The 24,756-nt window shown below is 35.5% G+C and overlaps 1 protein-coding gene and 2 non-coding genes across 3 annotated transcripts; all 3 read right to left on the reverse strand.

Annotated features, from left to right (window-relative positions):
• Positions 1 to 2,033: 2,033 nt before the first annotated feature.
• Positions 2,034 to 8,347, reverse strand: LOC149657553 (uncharacterized). Its single transcript, XM_089844699.1, has 9 exons — positions 8,342 to 8,347; positions 8,195 to 8,303; positions 6,185 to 6,274; positions 5,901 to 5,952; positions 5,603 to 5,746; positions 4,332 to 4,808; positions 3,520 to 3,581; positions 2,558 to 2,706; positions 2,034 to 2,326 (listed from the first exon to the last, which is right to left on the reverse strand). The coding sequence occupies exons 1-9, from the start codon at positions 8,345 to 8,347 to the stop codon at positions 2,138 to 2,140; spliced, it is 1,278 nt and encodes a 425-aa protein (XP_089700825.1). The 3' UTR covers positions 2,034 to 2,137.
• Positions 8,348 to 23,545: 15,198 nt separating this feature from the next.
• Positions 23,546 to 23,626, reverse strand: TRNAQ-UUG (transfer RNA glutamine (anticodon UUG)). The gene has a single exon. It is a non-coding gene; the product is annotated as a tRNA-Gln (tRNA).
• Positions 23,627 to 23,848: 222 nt separating this feature from the next.
• TRNAL-UAG (transfer RNA leucine (anticodon UAG)) lies at positions 23,849 to 23,930 on the reverse strand. The gene has a single exon. It is a non-coding gene; the product is annotated as a tRNA-Leu (tRNA).
• Between the last annotated feature and the right edge of the window lie 826 nt (positions 23,931 to 24,756).

A 24,756-nucleotide genomic window follows, 5' to 3' on the forward strand; every position in this document is an offset into this window, starting at 1 on the left:
GTGCATGGTTTAGCTATTTGATGTATTATTAATTGCGGGCTGGTTTAGGGAAAATGTTACCTTAGCTAAGATCAGCGAGATCAGGAAGTTTACTAACTGATAAGAGGATAAAACTGCTAAAAGGATAAAACTAATCTAAAAACGTTGATCCAACGATAAAGATTTATTATATCTTAAGTAGGGTTGGTACTGGTAATTGGGAACACTTTTTACAAATCTTTGAATAACTTCCGTGGCGCTAACGTTAGACACCTGAAACTTTCAGAACATGAAATTTGATTCTTTAGACACAATTCGCTATGTTTTCAGCTTTTTAACCCTTTTAAATTTTGCACAATATCCTATTGCCTAAACCCCTTAGAGGAACCCAAATGTGAACAATCGCCGGTAAATGTAAACACCCTGACTCTAAATAGTGAACGCGGGACCCAAATGTGAACACCAATGCTAATCAAATGGGAGGAATAAAAAAGGCCCTAGGAAAAAAGCTACCAATACGTAGGGCCTAAATTCATGCACCTGGATTAAAGTTTACGCAGATTTGATAAGTGATAATAGGATAATATAATTAAAAACAATACCTGAGTCAAAATGCTCAATAATTTGTTGAGAAGTCACATTTTATTCAGTCCCTAGCGTAACAGCTGACTCGGTTTGCCGTTTTCCCGCCCAATAAGTAGTGGTAGCTACGGCCCTCTTACGGCTAAATTGATAACTTTGCTAAAGGCGCGAAATTTGAGTATTTTTTGGGTCAATGATGTATTTTAAAGTTAATAGTATCCGAAAGTAGCTTGTTTACACCTCTATTACGTTTAATCTTTTAGTAAAATAGCTTAAAAAGGATTCTAATTAACCTTGAAACGTAATTTTCACATTTGCAATTTTTACTTGGTTTTTTCCAACTCTATATTTGAATCGAATTCCGAATCGAAACCACAGATTATAATATCAATTTTATAGCTAAAAACGTGATCTATCTAATGGTTAAAGGTTTGTTATCGTGGGATTATTGTAACTCTCGCTAAAGCTTATTCCCCGATGGTATTGTATTAAGAAACACCTAAAATTGGCATCAACTTAAGTTGATCAGTCCGAGTTGGTGCGTATATTGGTCCGTATCTTTCATCCACGTATTCTTACAATATTCTAACCATTTTTATCGTAATCCTCGATATTCAATCTACAAATTAAGCCCTTTTAAAAGGAGTTTGAGCCGCCCAAAAATTAGTTACAAAATTTTAAAGAAAAAGTGTTCACAATTAGAATCGTTCCCAATTACCGGTACCAACCCTACTTCAAAACTTTCTCCAAATGCTAATTTGCCAATATGATATAATATAAAACGAAACGAGATTTACCTCAATTCGAATATCATTTAAACCTTTATAATTAATGTTAATTACTTAGCGTATTTGAAACTAAACTTAGGACGAGTCATCCGTACTTGTTAGCAGCTCCACCGAATTTCTCAATTTTTAAACTGAAGTGTTAAAGATATTCCCAGTTTTGTTTTTTTTTAAAGAAAGTTTATATTTTGAGGATGCCAAATCTAATTTTGTTCCTTGGATAATAGCCAACTGGTACCACCATAAGTTAATGATAACATCTTAATAACTTTAACACTTAAATGTAATTTCATTTGGCGTTGTCAATCCTTATGTTTACTGTCTATCAAACCTGCTGTTATATTTTACAACATAATAAGGTTGAATTTTGAAAAAACAACAATACAATAGAGTGGTATTAAGATGGGAGGAGCTACGGGACGTGACGTCAATATTGGTATTCTAAATTGCATGGCAAGAGCTGAGGTAAGAGATAGAATGGTGTGAAGTCAGAAAAAGGTTCGTAATAGCAGATAATAAGAGAGAAACTTGTAGCTGATCTCGTTTAACTTATTGGAAGAAATTATTAACTTATGTTGCGAATTACACTTTGCACTACTAGCAAGGCTTACGAGAGCTTTCTATTTCATATGAACCAGGGCCAACACAGAGTATAATAGCGGACCCCAACCGGTTGCTTGTGTCATCATCTAGGCTCTAAACAAACTTCTACATTGGCAACTTGAAGTTTAGGCAACTTTTGACACCCACGCGTCTTTAACTCAAACAAGGCACAGCTGACGAGTTAAAATTTATAAGAAATATTTCTTACCGTGAGCTTCAGATGGAATAGGTCGAGGTTCGTCCAGTACATTTGCACGGTTCAAGTTTAACTTTCGTTTCCCACTTTTATCCTTGGCTTTTCCCAAACTGGACACTTCCGAAGCGTCACTGGGTACGTCATCTTGACCAATTTTTGGAAGAGAACTACTACCGGCGATCTTATTACGATTAAAAATAGATAACCATTAATTTCAAACGAGCCTCGCTAACTAATATCCTAACCGAGGATAGAATAAGCCACCAATAGGCCTAGACATACTAAAATAAGGAAGACATGTCTGAGGAGAACAAAGCAATTACGCGTTAACAGATAAAGATAGTATATTGAGGCAGACCAACGAGACATGTTCATATGATATGAAACGGGATGAAATACTGTAAGAACTTACATTTTTGGACGCCGTTAGATTATCGTTCAAGTCGTTTGTAATTGACTTAGGATTGGCTGATGATGAGGGAACGCGAGGGACATCGCTATCAGATGCTGTTATCTCGCGAGAGCACGCGTTGATGTCTGTACCACGAGATAAGCTATCCGCTGTTTAAACACAAAACAATTAAGTCATTATTAATTACACATGCTTATTTTGAAACTGGCTGGTAAAATTTGAGGCCAATTATCTTATTTGTGTTGCTTGGCTTTCAATTTTTTCTGGATTTTAATTAGGAATTAAAATATAGGGAAGGTCTACTTAATGTCTACTCGATTGTACTGAGTTTATTTGAAAGAGCAAATTTATCAAATTTGGGTAGATTACACTATGAAATGTCTACTTTAATCGGCTATTTTTAATTTTACTCTAAGTAATATAGATTAAATGATATAATCATTTAAAGAATACAATAGTTTCGAGAAAAAACATAATCGTAGGTCCTAAAGTTGATTGGATTGCGGTGAATATACTACAGGTATGATTTTAATAAAACTACAGGATAATATTTAGCCGAATGTCATTTTTTAGCGGTAATCTCAAATTTTTAAATCTTTATTAGATCAAAAGATATAAGCAATTAAAGTTGGTTGAAAAATATTTCCATTCATCCAATGAAGGACTTTAGTAAGTGTAACTTAGAAATGCGTATACTTTTACATTTATAAAAGCTAATGTTTCACATCTAATTAAGTTTTCAAGGTCCGCCTAAAGTAGCCCTGTAAGATGAACTCGGATTGAATGAGAAAAGGCAGAATCAAACAGTCTCGCAATAACCGCTTTCAAATTGAAATTTAATATATTCAAGACATAATTTGTAAGGAAATCGTTAATTCTTTTTTCTCTTTAAAAAAATTCATTTAGGACAGAGGTTAAAGGTAACTCACGAATAATATATTAAAACGTATATTCATACTTACAATTATGTTTTACGATTTTTGGTACGTTGTTGCTAGAAGCGGACGCGGCTTGAACTCGCAATCTGCAAACCCATAACTTCTTAAATTATAAAGTAAAATCAAGAAGCGATATCTAGTTAATTAGGGAGAAGGTATAAATTCGCGCCACATTAATAACCCAGCTTTATCTCCAGTCCAAACGCACGTAGGTCCGGAGTTAATCCCCGCCTCTAAAACAACCAGCATCTCATTGGTTCTTTAAAACTCAAGTCAGCGCGATGCGAATGAAAAAAATTACTTCTATTATCCGACTGAGGTGGGGCGAAATAGCCCGGCCTCCTTTTACCCCCCCCCTTTTTGTATTTTGAAACGAGGGACTGGAACTATGGCGCGCGAGTGAATACTTAAGTATCCTCTACCTTCGCCCTAATAAACTAGATATCACTTCTTGGTAAATAAAAATTAAAAAGTTCAGTATTTGTGGTCTCGAATAACTAACCCACTCATAATAAAAATAAAATAAATGGAAAAAAGAGTATTATTTGCTTAAAAGAAAGTTGATTAAAAAGAAATTTCTTCCATTCAACTGATTCATTTTCTTTGAAATAATTTCAAAATGAAAATGAAATAATAACAGAACAGGAATTAACAAAAACAGGCACGCTTCAGCGCAGGGGGTCGAGACCAAATTAACCTCAATTTGTTTCTTTGTAAAATATAATACAAAAAAAATTTAGCCCTCCGCCTCTAAAGCCTAAACTCGCACCCATGAACTGATTCAATTTAACCCGGCATCCATTCTAAATATTTGCAAAAATTCAAATTGGACTCACCTAGACGCCCGTGTTGACCTAACTAATCCAGGGTTGATAGACGCATTGTTGGTCGGCGGTATTGTACCAGTATCGGAGCTTTCATTCGGCTCTCTTTTGATAATTCTACGTTTAGAAGAAGGCGGTTGTTGACTCGATAAAAAGGCACTTTCGGCGGTTGTAGTATCTTGATATTGTTGTTCCTGTTGTTGTTGGATACCTCCATCGATATCCGAAGCCGTTGTTTTATTCGATTGTCTCAAGGAATGTCTGAAAAATTGGGGCTCGGTACTCAAGGCGTTCGTTTCGGGTTCAAACTTTATTTTGGCTTCGTTGAAACGAGCTTGGTGTAATTTACGACGTTCCTCTTTGATCTTGGCTACCCGGTCAGGGTTAACCGAGGATAAGGTACTTGGCATGCTGTCCGAACGGGGCATGTTCAAAACCAAATGGTTTGAACTTCCTAAAATGGAAGCGGGACTGTTGTTCGAAATAAATCTATATAAGACCAAGAAGAAGAAGGAAATATCTTAACAATTGCCGTCTGCCACGAGTCTGGACTTAGATAAAGGTTATCATTTCATATCACAAGGGAGAACACTAATTTTATAGCTAATTAATCAAGATTTAATTAATTTGTTGAGCTATTTTCTAAATATATATTTAAATTGAATTGATGTATAAATCTGAACGTAATATTAGTGGTTTTTCGTATATATCACAATATCTAAAACACGTCGTAATTACACTTTCTCTTTGCTAATTACTCAGGTTCTAATTAAGGTATCAATTTGTCGTCAACGTGCACTTGTAGAGCAACAATTCTACATTGTAAATATGTATTTAAATTATACTGAGGTACAAATCTTAATATGAATTTAATATTTTTCAAAAATATCACCGGCCGAAACCCTAATTATATTTAAATTAAGGTGTTTAATTGAGTGTAAAAATGAAATGATAGAGCGATATGTGTACTCTTAGAACGCATACTTAATTATAAATTTAATTAAATTTGAATCCAATAGGTAAACATTATAAAATAAAACGCAAAAATCGAAAGAAATAAATTATAATTTAAATAAATGAAAATTTAAATTATTTTGGTTATTAATCTTGATCTAATTAAGGTGTTTAATTGCTTGCAAAATTAAAAATGTAGAACGTAGAACGAAATGTGTACTTTTAGAATATGTATTCAATTATAATTAAATTTGAATCCGATAAGTAAACATTATAAAATAAAACGAAAAAAAAATAATAATTAAAAATAAAATAAAATGAAGACTGACCTATTACTATTAGCGGTGGTGGAATTTGAACGCGTCGATTCAACTCCATAAATGTTAAGTGTCTGATCACTCATGACGTCGTTGTCGACTTCGGAATTACACTTCGGCGGAGGAGTTTCTCGATGGGCACTTAAGGAATTAGGCCTAAAAAGAAAACCGGAATTAAAGGTTAAATAATTATAAATTTCGAAAGAAGGAGCCAGCCAGCGCCGAGGATTTGTTAAACGAGAAGCCTTGTATCGGTTCCAACTTCCACCTAAGGTTAATCAATTTTTAAAAAACAAAATAAAACACTCACTCATTTGGTAACGCGGCTGCTGGTAATGTCGCATTTTCAACATGACTCGAGGCTAATGGGGTAAAAAAGGGTCGTCTTAAATACAAAATAAATATGACATAACGACCTTCGTTTTAAAGTTTAACCTTAACCCTTTTCACAAGGTAAGATTTATTCGAGGGGTAATACACTTTTAACGAAAAATTTTAATAGACCCAAGTGTTTTAATTAATTTATAGTAGTCTGTGGATATTTGATATTAAATGATTTTAACTAATTTAAATTAAATATAAAGAAAGGCTTACCACTGTGGGGATTATCACTTAATGATTGATTTAGGTTAAGGTTTAAGAAGTCATTGTTGTCAGTAACAAAGTCACACCTTCGGTTCGAACCTAATTTAAAAAAATATGCATAAATAAATATATAAATATTTTATAAAGGCTTATATCTTCAGATCTACACTAGATAGAAAAAAATGTAAAGGCATCCTCAGAAAGTAGACATTCCGTAGACCATTCCCTCAAAGGTTCATCAATTTCTTACTTTAAATAAAATGGCTATAATATTTTTTTATAATTATAACCAGAACTTTATACTGTATATTTTGAACTATAACGAGGTTTTGAATCATAATAACAAGCTTATTTAATATGCCGGGCCGCCCAAGTTGACGTTCGTCGAGTTTAACATAAAACGGGGTCAAAGATAACAGTCTCAAAAATTGATTTGAAAAAAATAACAGTTTTTTTGTTTTCTTGTATTTTATATAGTCTGCTTTAAATAACTAATTTGACGTAAATCTCTACTAACCAGTTACGTAATATAATAGAAACCAGATCCCCCTGATCAAACTAAAATACTTTAACCATTAATTTTAGGAATATATATTACGGACAGACAAACACAGAGGCAAAACGGACGCCCGTTTAAACTAGCTATCCATAAAAATCACAGGGAACCATATAAAAGTCCTAAAAAATAAAAAAACACCCGTACATATTTCAAACCAGGATATCTGAGAATATCAACGCCTTCCTAAAACACCATCCAGAATAACTAACCTTCACGCTAGTATAACACATTTATACAACTTCAAACCCAAATAATTATAAATCGTAATTAAATATTTGAGAAATTAATTAATTTAAATAAATAATGCCGTGGGGAATTTCTGAATTAACTATTATTGTAGGCCTATAACTAATAATTACGAATTACTAAATATTTAGGGAAAAATTCAATAGAAGTCGAAAAATATGAATATATAGTAATGAAATAATATATATAAAAACAGCCTTACTCTTACGTCATAAACAGAAATAAACGGATGTGTACGGGTATTATGAATTATTTTGAAGGTCTAATCGAGCGAAGACATGGACGTAAGTAATTAATAATAAGTTTAAAATGACTTCTATACTCGACTAACTTAAACCATTCTAGGAAAAATTGGTGGAAGTATAGGCCTTTGGTTAATTATTTGTCCCCTTATCAACAAGTAACCGCGATGGAGGGTTCATAGTGAGTAACACCTTTTTTAGACCAAGATAACGGATAACACTTCGATGGATGACTCATTGTGCTTATATCTTTCTTATAAGCCTCAGGGTGGATTAGCTATGCATAGGTTTTTTTAGTATAATTTAGTAATTTTTCTCCTGTGGTATTAGAGAAATTCATTGGAACCGTGTTTGCGCGTCTAAGGTATAGAATTGACCTCGAATAGCTAAACCACCCTATAATCTAATCCCCGGGCAATTTTGGGGGGCCAACTATACACTAAGGGGCCATAAAAAGTTTCCTTAGCGTAGAATTTATTTAGTTGAACTTTAAACCCACCTTATTTTAATTTAACCTTATTCTTAACTGTAGTTTAATGACATGACAATACCACATGACGTTAAAATTCAAATTTCATTGTTGCCAGTGCCTAGGGCACGTTTCTAGTTGACCAATGAACTTGTTTTAACGGTTAAAAAACATAAATTTTGATATGTACATGTAAAAGGCGTGTTTTTCCATGTACATACACTTTAAGATAAATTTCTAACAAGATTTATAGTCTATGATAAAATTTAAACTTCCATCTTAACCTTAATAATATTCATTATGTCTATGTTGGGAAAGTTTGCATAGAAATAGGCTAAAACAAGGAAACACCTCTGAAGCCCCCTGTAGCACGATTTAGTATTTACGCTCATCTTCCAGGGAAGAGGCGTAGATCTAAGCCTTTGTCATATCTAAGTTAAACGTCAAGTCGTCAACCAGGGACAAACGTAGAGCCTATGTGGTTATTAAGTTAACGAGCTTACCATAAATTCCGGCAATATTTGCTTTTAACAGGTTGAGAGGTTCGTGCAATAATAAACACCACACTGTATCCAATTGACAAAGGCTTAAAATACACACGTAAAATTTAAACTACTAAGGGCGCGGGAGCCGCCAGCATCTTTAAATACTTTCATATTTTGTCGCTAATTAAAATCTCAAATTCCCATTTATTCAAAATAAAAATTAAAAAATACTCTGATAAAAGCAAAAAATCCCCCCCCTTTTTTGTTGAAAAATATATAAGACCCCAAAACTGTAACCTCTTGGACATAATCGGTAAAAAAGAAATAAAAAACAGGTATACCTACGTCACGGGTTTTCTACGAAATTTTCCGCTCAGGCCAAAATCTACCCCCTTTTTTTGTTGTATGCACTCGGACCACCCCTAAGAAAAATTTGTAAAACCGAAGCCAGAGAGTGGCGGAGGTTAAGAAAAAAAACTCCTTATCTCACCCTTTCAATCAAAAAAAAAAATAAACTGTACAATACGGCGTCTGCAGGCTAATAGCGTTTTCCTTTGGGTCCTCGCGGAGCGCTCCCAAGGAGCAATAAAAATGGTAGTAGTAGTTTCCAGCTTCGTTAAAGACTGTTTTTGAAGAATAGGATCTCCTATTTTTATTCCTCCATGGGAGCGCTCCGAGAGGACCCAAAGGAAAACGCTATTAGCCTTCCGCGCCCACTTGGATTCTCGTCGCTCATTGGTCAGGAGCGAAATTGGATTCTCTCTTCTGAGTGGCGGAAGCGCTTTCGTCACTATTTTGGATTCTGTGACGTGATAGACCGAAAAAACAGGCAGATGCTGTGTGGGAAGTTTAAAAAATTCTACATGGAAAAAGATGTCGTTCAACCTTAAAACCCGGTTAACCACTTTGGGATTTCGGTTACATTTCATTGCTGAACGCACCGAAAGCAGACGACAGCATTTATTCTCTTTCCTACAATGGCCGCGATCGGTGGTGTTCTGCTAGCTGATATTGCTTAGGAAGAAGAGGAACGGTTAATTTATCGAAGAATTAAAGGAGATGGATTTAAGTTACCCAACGCTGAATTTTTGCGCCAATATCGAATGTCGAAGGTGAAAGTAGAGAAGCTGTGCGAGATGTTAAAGCCCGAACTCGAGAAAGAGCGCACCGGAGGCTTATACGTTCTTACTGTTAAAGACGAAGTGTTGGTGACATTGCTTTTTTATGGCTCTGGCTCTTTCCAACACAGCCTTGCCAGTAACTATGAACATGGAATGAGCCAACCGTCAGTTAGTAGATCCATTGGTCGAGTTACTGATGCCATCAATGTCGTAATGCGGCACTACATTCGCTTTCCCACTGGAAATGCTGAAGTGGAAGCTATCAAGGTTCGTATTTATTTTGAGACGACAGATTGCGTTTCAGAATTTAATACTTCTTTTTCAGGCGTCATTCAGAGCCAGGTGCGTCTTTCCTGATGTTCTTGGAGCTATAGATTGTACCCATTTCCAAATTAAAGCACCAGCTGTGGAACCCAATGCCCATCTTGATAGGCATGGGAATTATTCCATTAATGTGCAATTGGTAAATGATATACTATCTAACAATAGGCAAACTGACAACTAACACTTCTTTATCATGCTATAGATATGTGACAATGAAACCCGTATAAGGGATTTTGTGGCTCAATGGGGTGGTGGCACTCATGATGCCTTTATTTGGCGTTTCTGTGGCGTGCTGGAAGATTTTAAGGCTCATAAAATGCCTGAAGGTTATCTTCTTGGAGACAGTGGCTATCCTCTTCAGCCATTTTTAATGACCCCCCTTCGTCAAGCCAGAACGCCGAATGAACAAAGATACAACCAACGTCACATGTCAGGTAATTGATGTTTATTAATCTACGCATTGTTACGTAAATAATATAGGCCTGTAATATAACGCTTCAATATTGTGCCAATTTGTTGTTGAGTTTCTTTGTTAAAAGCAGGAGCTACAGAGCAAGGCTTTGCAAAGGCACACACATTGACGTAAACATTTTGTTCATTAGGTCGCAACGTTATAGAAAGGGTCAATGGCATTTTGAAAATGCGATTTCGATGTTTGGATTCTTCCGGAGGAGTCTTGTGCTACAAGCCTGAGAAAGTGAATGATATCATAAGTGCTTGCTGCCTCCTTCACAACTTCTTGTTGGGCGAAGCAATGCCTGCAGAAGACGGTAAATTACGTTTACTTATCGCGTTCATTTTAGTTGTCGTGTCCTCAACTGAATGCCTGTGTTTCGTTTTAGTATAGTTTTGTATGAGAGAAACCATGTGATCTACCTTTTCTCTTAGTTCACGTTAATTTCCTTTGTCACGTGTCAGTGTTTGTTTTAGTGTTCAATTTTCCAATAAATTCACTATGAATCTCCTTTATACTCCTAAGTTTTAAACAGTTAAAGGAAGGGTGAAGTAGAAAATCAAGTGATTTTTTATTGATCCTTCTACTAATTTTAAGACCAGTTTGCATAGTGAAACCTTCAGGAAATACTTATGAATGATTTTAAAATTCAAATTCGGTTCAGATTTTAAGGATAATTTTAAATAAGGACCTCCGACCAATCGCGTAACCCCTGCCTTTATACAAACAAAATTCCGTGGCACGCTCCATGTCTCGCGCCACGATTATCACGTCGCGCGCGAATTTTATCAAATCTCGTGATAAATTTCATTCGACACGGAACGTGCCACGAGAATTTTGTTAATAAAAAGGCAGGGCGTTACGCGATTGGTCGGACGTCCTTATTTCAAATTATCCTTAAAATCTGAACCTAATTTGAATTTAAAAATCATTCCGAAGTATTTCTTGAATGTTTCACTATGCAGGCTGGTCTTATAATTAGTAGAAGAATCGATAAAAAATCACTTGATTTTCCACTTCACCCTCCCTTTAAGGTGCGTTTGCAAAGGAGCGTGTTGAGGGTGACAATCGAGCGGGAGCGAGAAAAAACCAAAAATTCTCGCACCCGCTCCGCGAGCAACCGTTTTCATTAACGCGATATTTTTTGCGGGTGCGAGTAAAAGCCGCGAGCTGGAACAAAATCGCTACCCGCTCCGATCAGATTCAATTAGATATTCTCGCTAAGCGTTTTTCTTTCACGCTTAATGTTTTTCGTAGCCAATAGGAGCGTCGAAAACTTTGGCGCGTGTTTTAAGTGCAGCGCGGGACTTAAAAGTCGACGTTTTAAGCCTAATTATTCAGAGTTTTAAAAGTGAATATAAAAATGGGTAAACAATTCTTAATAAACGAAAATATATGACTAATTTGAGCTGAGAATAAAAGGATTTCCGATGAAAAGAAAGAAAAATTGATAGATTTAGTTAGAAAAAGAGACATTATATGGAGCTTATCGCCACACAGATTTAAAGAGAATAAATCGATGGAAGTAGCGACGAATGTGGAGATGAATAGTACGTATTTTAGTGATATAGGCGTTTTTCTTCAGCTAAAATGTTTATCATTTTGAAAACGAATGTAAAACATTTACTGAAAAATTAGGCTTAACGATCTCTCTATGTAGGGTTATCGCGCACATGAAAACGGTTGGCAAAAAAGTATCGCTAGCGCAAGCGATAGCGACAAAAGGAAAATTTCTTGGCGAGAAACCAAATATCGATCGTTCCGCTTCTCGCTAAAAATACCCTCAACACGCGCCTTGAAAACACACCTTTAGTCCATTAATTTCCTAGAACTCAATTGTACATGCCCTATTGTTTGATAATAATTCAAAGTAGTCACAATGGTCATCATGCAGGAAAATCCCTTCAATAGACACATTTTTAATTAGTTTTATATATATGGAACATGAGTGTTAAAGAAAACTATTCCATTGCAGCTGTACCAAATCCAAACGTGGTAAGAAACCTTGATGATGATGAGGACGACGATGAAGCCAGTGATGGTGATGATGATAATGAGCTGCTAAATGAAGGCAGAAGAATAAGACAAGCCTTGATTGATCTGGAATGTAAAGTCTTATTTATTTTTCATGAGTATCGTCATGGATAAAGAATGCGCGCGAGGAAATTTGTTTGCACGCTACAGGATAGGCAACTCCCTCTCTGGAGCGACCTCTTTTTCTGTATATCCTCTGTTAGAGCATCGGTTGTCAGCATGCGCAAAGCAAAGCAAGGGCTCTATGTAACCTAGCCTTGTACGTACTGTCAAGAGACAAAAAACGTTTAGGATCTTCAGGATTTCAAATATCCGCGAGTTTTCCGGGTCTTGCCAGCATGTACAAAGTTAGCGTACATACACAGAGACTTAGCTTTGCGCGTGCTGACAACCGATATTGTAACAGAGTATATACAGAATAAGCTGTCGCTCGAGATAGGGAGTTGCCTATCCTATAGCGTGAAAACAAATTTCCGCACGCGCATTCTTGATCCATGGTATCGTGTTATATCAACCGCGTGTTAATTCTGCAAGACGTGTTATCAACCATAGCTACACGTTTATGCCTTTGAATGGTAACAACCCATCTACATCAGTCATGTAGGGCTTATCGAAACGGTCAGGATGTCCCTTTCCGAGTGAAATTATTTTTGTTAAATGTAACATACCACAGGATAGGATTACGAATCGCGTGTGGGATAAGCCTTTCACTAGACATATTGAATAGTTTGGAACATACAGGGTGTTTCTGGAAAGTCTCGCACAAATTAACAGGCATGTTCCTTGGGTCAAAAGGAGTCCGAAAGGTCCTATGACGTTTTGGGGTAAAGCGCTCCGTTGCGACGTTATGGGCTCTCAAAAGTAGACCGAAAATCAAGGAGATTTAGCAGAATTATAGCACCAGTATTGTGGTTTTGACCCAATTGTTTTCGATTATTGAGCATAAGGCAATGATCGAAATAAGTTCAAACCTAGTGGAAGACCTTGAACGTGTTAAACGGCCAAAAGCGTTAATCCCTTTGTTTTTATTAATGATTGTATTTAAAGGTAAGGAAAGTAGCTCAGATATCGGTTACTTGTTAGTTCAGATGTACTGGTAACTGACCAGTCTTTAATTCTTTTTTTCAATTAGACACATTACTTTTACAATAATTCGAATGAACCCCTTAAATTTTACAATAAATCAAATCGATTCCATTAATTTTACAATAATTTGAATCGAACCCATTACATTAACAATAATTCGAATGAAACCCAATTACATTGTTCTACAAAAATTGTTCAAAATGGGCGTCGTTTGAAAGATTCACGAACACGTTCAAAGATTCCTGGCGTGTTACGGATGCTATCACATCCATCAATTATCCTTTGTCGTAAGTCTTCGACATCGCGAACTTCACTTCGGTATACCAAGTCCTTAAGATGTCCCCAAAGAAAAAAATCGCATGGGTTGAGATCGGGAGATCTTGCTGGCCACGCAACAGTTCCGCCTCGACCAATCCACCTCCGGGGAAACGCGACATCAAGATACGCTCTAACTTGAAGACTAAAATGGGGCGATGCGCCATCTTGCATGAACCACATTATTTGTCGCAGTCGTAACGGTACGTCTTCTAAAAGCTCCGGTAAATTGTCACGCAGAAAGGTCAAGTACGCCTCCCCATTTAGGCTCGGTTGCAAAAAGTTAGGCCCAATTAAATTATCTCCTACAATTCCGCACCAGACGTTCAAACTAAACTGAACTTGATGTTTCATGACAGTGGTAGCGTGCGGGTTTTGTTGCTTCCACTCGTGATAGTTATGCAAATTAAGCATCCCGTCACGCGAGAAATTGGCCTCGTTGGAAACTAGCAAAGTACGCGGAAAGTCTAAGTCATTTACCCGTGCCACAAACCACTGGCAGAAATCGACCCGTCTCGGATAATCAGCTTCGTTTAAAGCTTGTACCTTTTGCAAATGGTATGGGTGGAACTGATGTCCTCGAAGGATTTTCCAGACGATTACATGGTTAGCGCAGAATTGCCGCCCGACGTTGCTGGTACTGGTTGTTGGTAATCTTCGAAAATTGTCAAAACGGTGTCCTCTACATCCTCGGGAACAATCGACGCACGAGGTTCAGGTCCCGACGGTTGAAGTTTCCCGGTATCTCTCATGCGTCTGTCGACTGCCGTAAATGTTTGTCGATTGGGAACTTGTTGTTGAGGAAAGTGCTCCTGGTACAAGCGCCGAGCTTCCACCGCATTTCCCCGAGCCAGTCCATACATAACATGGATATCTGAGTACTTTGCATTCGTGAAGTAGACCATGATTAGTTCCAGATAAGCTTCCAAATGTCCACGTACGCCATGAAGCACGTTAAGGAAGACACATTTAAGCCGTCTGTAAAAAACCTACAACTTCTGACGTTGAAAACTACCCTAATGTTTAGACCAACACAGCATAATTGGTTTTTAACGGAGGTGGATAGGTCGAGGCGGAACTGTTGCGTGGCCAGCAAGATCTCCCGATCCCAACCCATGCGATTTATATCTTTGGGGCCATCTCAAGGACTTGGTATACCGAAGTGAAGTTCGCGATGTCGAAGACTTACGACAAAGGATAAGTGATGGATGTGATAGCATCCGTAACACGCCAGGAATCTTCGAACGTGTTCGTGAATCTTTCAAACGACGCCCATTTTGAACAATTTTTGTAGAACAAAGTAAATGGGTTTCATTCGAATTATTGTAAAAGTAATGGGGTTCGATTCGAATTATTGTAAATGTAATGGGTTCGATTCAAATTATTATAAAATTAATGGAATCGATTCGATTTATTGTAAAATTTAAGGGGTTCATTCGAATTATTGTAAAAGTGATGTGTCTAATTGAAAAAAAGAATTAAAGACTGGTCAGTTATCAGTACATCTGAACAAACAAGTAACCGATATTTGAGCTACTTTCCTTACCTTTAATTACAATCATTAATAAAAACAAAGGGATTAACGCTTTTGGCCGTTTAACACGTTCAAGGTCTTCCACTAGGTTTGAACTTATTTCGATCATTGCCTTATGCTCAATAATCGAAAACAATTGGGTCAAAACCACAATACTAGTGCTATAATTCTGCAAAATCTCCTTGTTTTTCGGTCTACTTTTGAGAGCCCATAACGTCGCAACGGAGCGCTTTACCCCAAAACGTCATAGGACCTTTCGGACTCCTTTTGACCCAAGGAACATGCCTGTTAATTCGTGCCAGACTTTCCAGAAACACCCTGTATAAATGATACCTGGAAGTATTCGTTGCCTGGATTTACTAAATCACATTCATCATTTCGTATGTTGTATTCCAAACTACACGTTTGCCTACGTCGACCATTGCCCCTGAGCTGTAGTATGCCGGCTATTAGTTACGTGCCGGTGTCAGACAGTTCGCGGCCAGGCATAATGCGCCAAGGCTCGGGCCCCCTCGCCACGACAAGGCCTCTGACACCATCCCCTGGGGGCCACAGGGGGAGGGGGATATATGGAAATAACTGTATTCCAGCGTTTACTTCATCAACAATATAACTAGCTCGAACTTAATACCGATGTTAGTAACAAAAAGTGCATCAGTCAATATTACTAGGTGCCTTAAAAACCCGACGACATAGACAATTAATGGTTCCAGGGGGCCTATTCTGTAAGCTTCGAAAGCGAGTTGTCGATCGACATCTCTCTCGATCTCGAAAATCACAAAAATGGTATTCTGTAAGAAGTTGTCGAACTTAAACATCTCGATTATCGACAAAGTTGTCGAACTAGATATCGACAGGGTAGTAGCTGTCGAGATCGTCTTTTCGATTCGAGTAACCCTTTTGTTTCGTTATTCATATTTCCAAGAAAACATTTATGTAAGTTTACTGATCTTTATTATTCTTTTTTATTTTTTCATTTAAAATACGAATGTCCGTTGAGAAAAAAATGTTGAGTTTCCATGATGTATGATGTATTTTGAATAATATTGAGCTTTGTAGTGTTTATATTTAAAAAAAAAATACGAAATAAAATCATAAAATAAAATTCGCTGTGTTAGAATTGTTTTATTACAACAGAAAATTACAGGCGTCTCAAAAATGGCCGCATGATTTATTCAATTATATTGAATATATTTTTGTCGCATCTGAATCGAAACACTATATTCATATCAAAGTTAATATGGAACGAGTAATGAAGATTGCATCTGAATCGAAACACTACACGCATATCAAAGTTAATATAAAGCGAGTAGGATGAAAAGATCTCTTACAAAACGATAACATTTTCTTTTTGCAGAATATTAAATGGAAATATTTTAAATATTTTTCAGCATTACGATTCTTTTAGTAGTTGTGTAGCTTTAAAGCTCTGTTTCATCTCAATATTCCAAGAACATCTTTTGATATTAACATTTCAAATATAAACACCAGAGTGAAATGGTCTTACGTAACCCTTTAATTAGCATTGCATATATTTAGGTTGTTTAAGGGGTAGTGATAGTCATCTCCACTCGGAGAGGTAATATTTTGGCTTTCCCAACTTGTTTGTATACACAATAAACAATCTTTTCATTTCATTTCATTTCATTATTATTATTATTATTATATTAAAGCCTGGTAACCCTGTTTATCCACCAAACAGACTTTACAAGTGAACCATTCTTTCTTGAACTTTTCTTGCTTCCGCGAACCAAAAGCGAACTATAAATTGATGGCGCAAGTGTTACAAACGAGTTTGAAAGACCTATTTCATATAGCTGACACCTGGCATATGGCTAACCAAAAGCGAATTGAGTGGCTTGTTACTTTCTGTTTCCATGCAGAGGATGTATACTTATACTATAGTATTTGAGGGGCTTGGTACTTTTACAGCATAGGCAAAACACACGAAAAAACCAAGCCTCTTAAATACTACAGTAAAGTACTTTTACTGTGTTTTTCATTGCATTGTCTTTAGGAAAGGATTTCAAGCGACGTTCGGTTTGACATAATTTATATAGCTATCACCTGTGATATTGCAATCCAAAATCGAATTGATGACGCAAGTATCTATATAGGTATGACCTGGGATATTGCTAAGCAAACGCGAACTAAAAGTTTCACGGTGCTTACGTAGTTGTCAAGTGTTGCAAGAGACGTTTTCTGAGACATGTTATATAGCTAAGATCTATGATATTGCAAAAAAGCGAACTAAAAATTGGGTTCTAGCAAGTTTGAAACCAATAAATCGGAAACGAAAGACTTATTTGAAAATGATGATTTAACAATTCAAACTTTTTTAACATTTCAAAATTCTTTAATATTTCAAATTTCTATATAGCATGAAAATTTTTAAACATTTTTTTAAATTGCATCATTTTAAACATTGCAACATTGTATAAAATATGAAATTTTTAAAAATGTTTTTAATTTTATACTTTTTTCGTTTGAAAAAAGTTTAGTTACATTTAGTAAATATGTTTTGAAATTTTTTTAATATATCGATTATTTTTGTCAAGTCAATCCTGTGTATTTTTGAAATCGTGTCTTTTTCTTTTTTGATCTTGGGCTTGCTGTAAAAAAGAAGGAAATTATCAAATTACAAAACAAAATTTTACATTTTAGGTATGGATTGTATCTTACAATGTTTTTTATTCTTTTTCTTTCCTTTTGTACCCTTAATTGTTTCATTTTCGTTACTTGTGGACATCTCAGTATCAATATCCTGAGGGGTGGACGCCTCAATAGGTTTTTCTCGAGGGACTATTTCCGTATCCAATTTTTCAATTTTTTCCCCCTGCTCTTGGTATTTTGGACCTATACGCGTTTTATGCTTTCTTTTCGTACCCTTTGATTGGTCTACTTTATGTGTAATAAATTAAATTTGTCAATGTTTGTAAACTAATAAATTTGATTTTAACGCAGACTTACGAAAAGCTAACTGTGTTTCAACAATTGTTTGAGTTTCATTTGAAGCCTCATTATCTTTTTCATTATTGATGGACGCCACCGTATTGATTGTTTCATTCGAGTCAATTTCAATTTCATTCTAAACTTCGGGAATTGAAATTTTCCCCGCCTTTTGATATTGTTTTTCCGTTGATGCCCTTTAGGACGAGTCAGCAATTCCTTGAAATAGATGTTAATTAACAACAGTTATCACGTTATTGTAAGCTTTCCACTTATTCTTTACTTTCAGCTGCGTTGCTTTCATCGCATCTTCCTGTTTTTTCAATTTCAATATTTTCATCTTCACTTCTGTCTCGCAAAGACGATGCTGAAAAAACTCGTAATGATTAGAATAACATGATCACTTTCCCTTTTAATCTTTTGAGGCACTAAGCCGCACTAGCAGCCTTACCTTCTGATCCGCTTCCACGCGTTTTGACATTTTTACTGTCATCGCTTGAATTTGAGCTTGAATCAGAACTAGAATCCGAGCTGGAAGAACTCGAGCTGGAACTGCTTGAACTAGATGACGCTAATTTCAATTGAAAATGATACATTAGATTTTCAATTCGTTTCTGCTACATAAATTGTCTGCGAATCTTAATTACCTTTTTTTCATTTTTTGTAGCTTAAAAAGATAATTATCATTAGTATTGAACATAAAAGTGTTGAGATTTCAAACACAAAGTACCTTTTTACTCTTTACCCAGGTAAGCCAGGAAACCGATTTCGGTCAGACCATGCGATTTAGCTAAAATATTGATGGTGTTTTTCATGTGAAGCATCCTTTGCACTGCTTTTTCTAATTCTTCTTCTTGTATCTCTGATCTCAAATTATTAATAATCCTTCTTTCCTCAATTTCGTTATCGTTTTTCAAATCCTTTTCAAGAGCCTCTATTTGTTTTTGGAGGTATGCTTTTAAACATATCATTTTCTAAAAAAGATTGTATTAGATAGGATATGGGACTATTTTCAAATAAATCTCAATTTCTACGTCTTTTTTCTTAATCAGGTTTGCATGTTTTTGTTGCGGAGTTTCATTTGCGATACCCACTTCAGTGAAACTAACACTTGGTACATCTAAACTTTCATCTTCGCTTTCCTCCGAACCTTCAGAAACGGTTTGTTCTGAAAACGAGAAATCATTATTTTTCCCGATAGATCACTTTTCAACTCACCTTCCACCATTGTTTCCGCACATCTGGTTCCTGACGGCCTTGTGCGAGGATTGAAATTTGCACATTCTATTGGAAGAAGAAGCATTTTTCTAAAAGTTGGTGTTTGCTTTACAAGTTCTTCATATCCCTTGAGGAAAAAACTGGGAAGTTTGGCCCTTTTCTTTTTCGAGGGTTTCTTTCGAAACTTTATATCTAAAGAATAGAGTCCTAATTATGTGATCTGCATTTATGGTTTGTTAAGGTATACATGTATCATAAGTTTATAAGATGTGTTCCATAAGTGTTCCACAGCTAATTAAGAGATAGTCGTGACGTAATTAAATATTCCTAAGTTTTCGGAAAACGAAAAGTGCTGTCCAAGGCATATTACAGACGAATTAGGGAGATGGACCGCATACTTAGGACGTGGCATACTTATGGAACGTAATATATAAACTTATGATGAATTATAAAATGTTTGCAATATTACCAAAACGTTTCACCATAAAACCACAAATTATTGTGGAGTACGGCGAATCACTTTGCCCGAGGAAGTAATTTTCCAAACTTTTAGTGTAACTCAGTTGGAAATCTTTTTTTGACTGAAAGAAATAAGATTTTTTATAAAAAAAGCGCGTTTCTCTAAAGGCTTATCTCGATTAAGTTTAGTTCAAAGGCTTACCTCGATTAAGTTTAGTTCCAAGGTTTATCTCGATTAAGTTTAGTTCAAAGGTTTATCTCGATTAAGTTTAGTTCAAAGGTTTATCTCGATTAAGTTTAGTTTAAAGGCTTATCTCGATTAAGTTTAGTTTAAAGGCTTATCTCGATTAAGTTTAGTTCCAAGGTTTATCTCGATTAAGTTTAGTTCAAAGGTTTATCTCGATTAAGTTTAGTTCAAAGGTTTATCTCGATTAAGTTTAGTTCAAAGGTTTATCTCGATTAAGTTTAGTTCAAAGGTTTATCTCGATTAAGTTTAGTTCAAAGGTTTATCTCGATTAAGTTTATTTTAAAGGCTTATCTCGATTAAGTTTAGTTTAAAGGCTTATCTCGATTAAGTTTAGTTTAAAGGCTTATCTCGATTAAGTTTATTTTAAAGGCTTATCTCGATTAAGTTTGATTTAATGGCTTATCTCGATTAAGTTTATTTTAAAGGCTTATCTCGATTAAGTTTATTTTAAAGGCTTATCTCGATTAAGTTTATTTTTAAAGGCTTATCTCGATTAAGTTTAGTTTAAAGGCTTATCTCGATTAAGTTTAGTTTAAAGGCTTATCTCGATTAAGTTTAGTTTAAAGGCTTATCTCGATTATGTTTAGTTTAAAGGCTTATCTCGATTAAGTTTAGTTTAAAGGCTTATCTCGATTAAGTTTAGTTCCAAGGTTTATCTCGATTAAGTTTAGTTCCAAGGTTTATCTCGATTAAGTTTAGTTCAAAGGTTTATCTCGATTAAGTAAAGTTCAAAGGTTTATCTCGATTAAGTTTAGTTCAAAGGTTTATCTCGATTAAGTTTAGTTCAAAGGCTTATCTCGATTAAGTTTAGTTTGAAGGATTATCTCGATTAAGTTTAGTTTAAAGGCTTATCTCGATTAAGTTTATTTTAAAGGCTTATCTCGATTAAGTTTGATTTAATGGCTTATCTCGATTAAGTTTATTTTAAAGGCTTATCTCGATTAAGTTTATTTTAAAGGCTTATCTCGATTAAGTTTATTTTAAAGGCTTATCTCGATTAAGTTTAGTTTAAAGGCTTATCTCGATTAAGTTTAGTTTAAAGGCTTATCTCGATTAAGTTTAGTTTAAAGGCTTATCTCGATTAAGTTTAGTTTAAAGGCTTATCTCGATTAAGTTTAGTTTAAAGGCTTATCTCGATTAAGTTTAGTTCCAAGGTTTATCTCGATTAAGTTTAGTTCAAAGGTTTATCTCGATTAAGTTTAGTTCAAAGGTTTATCTCGATTAAGTTTAGTTTAAAGGCTTATCTCGATTAAGTTTAGTTTAAAGGCTTATCTCGATTAAGTTTAGTTCCAAGGTTTATCTCGATTAAGTTTAGTTCAAAGGTTTATCTCGATTAAGTTTAGTTCAAAGGTTTATCTCGATTAAGTTTAGTTCAAAGGTTTATCTCGATTAAGTTTAGTTGAAAGGTTTATCTCGATTAAGTTTAGTTCAAAGGTTTATCTCGATTAAGTTTATTTTAAAGGCTTATCTCGATTAAGTTTAGTTTAAAGGCTTATCTCGATTAAGTTTAGTTTAAAGGCTTATCTCGATTAAGTTTAGTTTAAAGGCTTATCTCGATTAAGTTTAGTTCAAAGGCTTATCTCGATTAAGTTTAGTTCCAAGGTTTATCTCGATTAAGTTTAGTTCAAAGGTTTATCTCGATTAAGTTTAGTTCAAAGGTTTATCTCGATTAAGTTTATTTTAAAGGCTTATCTCGATTAAGTTTAGTTTAAAGGCTTATCTCGATTAAGTTCAGTTTAAAGGCTTATCTCGATTAAGTTTAGTTCAAAGGCTTATCTCGATTAAGTTTAGTTCCAAGGTTTATCTCGATTAAGTTTAGTTCAAAGGTTTATCTCGATTAAGTTTAGTTCAAAGGTTTATCTCGATTAAGTTTATTTTAAAGGCTTATCTTGATTAAGTTTAGTTTAAAGGCTTATCTCGATTAAGTTTAGTTTAAAGGCTTATCTCGATTAAGTTTAGTTCAAAGGTTTATCTCGATTAAGTTTAGTTCCAAGGTTTATCTCGATTAAGTTTAGTTCAAAGGTTTATCTCGATTAAGTTTAGTTCAAAGGTTTATCTCGATTAAGTTTATTTTAAAGGCTTATCTCGATTAAGTTTAGTTTAAAGGCTTATCTCGATTAAGTTTAGTTTAAAGGCTTATCTCGATTAAGTTTAGTTTAAAGGCTTATCTCGATTAAGTTTAGTTCAAAGGCTTATCTCGATTAAGTTTAGTTCAAAGGTTTATCTCGATTAAGTTTAGTTCAAAGGTTTATCTCGATTAAGTAACTTGTTAGCACGCACAAAACTAGGCCCTTTTAGTTGTCAACGAGAACGAAATGAAGAAATAGGTTTAAGCGCGCTATAAGGTTAGGCTGACTTCTGACCCAAAAGTAATTTTTTGACGTACTTTCAGAATTAACTAAAATTAACATACTTAGACTTAATTGTTTTTGATGACACTTGCAAAAGGCACACCCTGAATACTTAATTGTTAAATTAAAAGTATTCCGAAAAGTAACTTCGCTCTAGTTTTTCAGTTAGAGGTGGCTAAATTTCATGAAAAACCCCATGTTAATCTCCATAGGAAAATTGGTAAAAGCATGTGAATTTTGCTTTAACGTTACAAAGGAGTATCAAGTCATATCTACAAGGGCCTACCGGCCCTGTAGAATAGTAAAAAACAACTTTGCAAAAACCTCAACAGTAAAAAATTTAAAGAAAGAAGTACAAAATGAATTACAATCAATACAAAAAGACAAATAAATTAAGATTGTCCAGGCAGATTAAGGGGGGAAAATAGTGGTTCTAAATTCTATAGACTATTCAGAAAAAAAATATTAAAATTCTGCAAAGTGATGATCATACTATGCTAAAAAGTGACCCAACTGACAAAATAGATAAGAAAGTACATACTATAATTAACCATAGAGAATAGAGCGCCAGTATACCGATCCAAGATGGCGGCCACTCATGGGGTAGGAGTCGTGTTTTTCCGATCTCTCTCTCTTCTTTTTTGTCAACCTGTCAATATTTGATTGATTGATTGATTGTGTTGGATTATAAATTAGGAATAAGTTCATAAAGACCATAATATAAAGTAAAAAATATTATTGACAAATTTTATTCAAATTGTAATACAACTATTTACGATTAACATATACAAAAAACATTAAAAACTATAAAAAAAACAAATATTGTATGAAAAACTTTACAATTTTACAAATTCTAAATTTATTTAAGATATTCGTATGGGGCTGTGGCATAATCGGGGAGAACTCAGTGGCGTAACATCTCAGACTTATAAGCAAAACCTTCATATTATTAATGCTAGAAAACAAAATGGACTGATAGAGGTGGGATTCGAACCAACGCCCCCCGAAGACAATGGTGCCTTAAACCAGCGTCTTAGACCACTCGGCCGCTCTACCTGGAAACAATAGACACCACAGACTAATAAGAAAAAGCTTCATATTATTAATCCTAGAAATCAAAATAGGCTGATAAAGGTGGGATTTCAACCCACGCCCCCGAAGAGACTGGTGCCTAAAACCAGCGCCTCTGACCACTCGACCACTCTACCTGAAAGCAATAGCAAACTCAGTCTATTAAGCAAATGGTTCACTTATTAATCGAAGTAAACAAAACAAGCTGCTAGAGGTGGGATTCGATCCCACGCCCCGAACAGACTGGTGCCAAAAATCAGCGCCTTAAACCATTCGGCCACTCTAACTGGGAATCAAAGTCTTCTCAGACTTATAAGCAAAAGCTTCATATTATTAATCCTAGAAAACAAAATAAACTGATAAAAGTGGGATTCGAACCCACGCCCCCGAAGAGTCTGGTGCCTAAAACTAGCGCCTCAGACCACTCGGCCACTCTTTCTGAGAGCAATAGCAAACTCAGTCTATTAAGCAAAAGCTTCATATTATTAATCTTAGAAAAGAAAATAGGCTGATAGAGGTGGGATTCGATCCCACGCCCCCGAAGAGACTGGTGCCTAAAACCAGCGCCTTAGACCACTCGACCACTCTACCTGAAAACAAACGTCACCTCAGACTAATAAGCAAATGTTTCATATTATTAATCGAAGAAAACAAAACAAGCTGATAGAGGTGGGATTCGATCCCACGCCCCGAACAGACTGGTGCCAAAAATCACCGCCTTAAACCATTCGGCCACTCTTACTTTTTTTATACCCTGCTTTAAAAGCCTTTGTACGATTAAATATGTGTGATGAGGAAGACAAAGAGCACATACAAGCAACAGTATTTTTCATGGAAATGGTTCGCAAATGGTTCGAAATCCACGAGGTCCATAATAAAACTTATGCCATCCATCTAAGAGTGCCAAATAAGTTGCCGTTTACAGAGATAAGCGACGAAAGACTTGATTGGCTTGTAGAAGAATTCCTTCCTTTTATTGCCATGATTCAGGAAAATGCAACAAACACAAGCGACTGCTTCACTAAAGAAATTTTGAAGCCATACAAACTACCTCAAGATCCACTGTTGGAGTCGTACGATAATTGTTAAACAGTGGGTTTCACTACATTTTCACCCGAAAACTTTCAAGCGATGGGGTTGAGGAAACCTATTATCATATAAGGCGCTCTGGTGGATATAACGACCAAATGGATGTTCGGTCATTCTCTTTAAGCCTCGAACATCACCTGCGAATTGGAATTTTGAAAGGCATTGGGTACTCTAACTGCAGCCGTGCCTCTACATCTAAAGCAGTTGTGGATCATGAAGGCGATACTACTCAAATTGCAGCAAATGTCTCAGACAATAGTACAGATCTCAACTTGCCTAGTCATTTGAATATGATATTAAACAGAATGGAGAGCTTAACCATTTCGGA

Source organism: Phalangium opilio, unplaced genomic scaffold, assembly GCF_054372755.1.
Source record: "Phalangium opilio isolate 3A_F unplaced genomic scaffold, DU_Popi_V2 ptg000077l_1, whole genome shotgun sequence".
NCBI classification, from domain to species: domain Eukaryota; kingdom Metazoa; phylum Arthropoda; class Arachnida; order Opiliones; family Phalangiidae; genus Phalangium; species Phalangium opilio.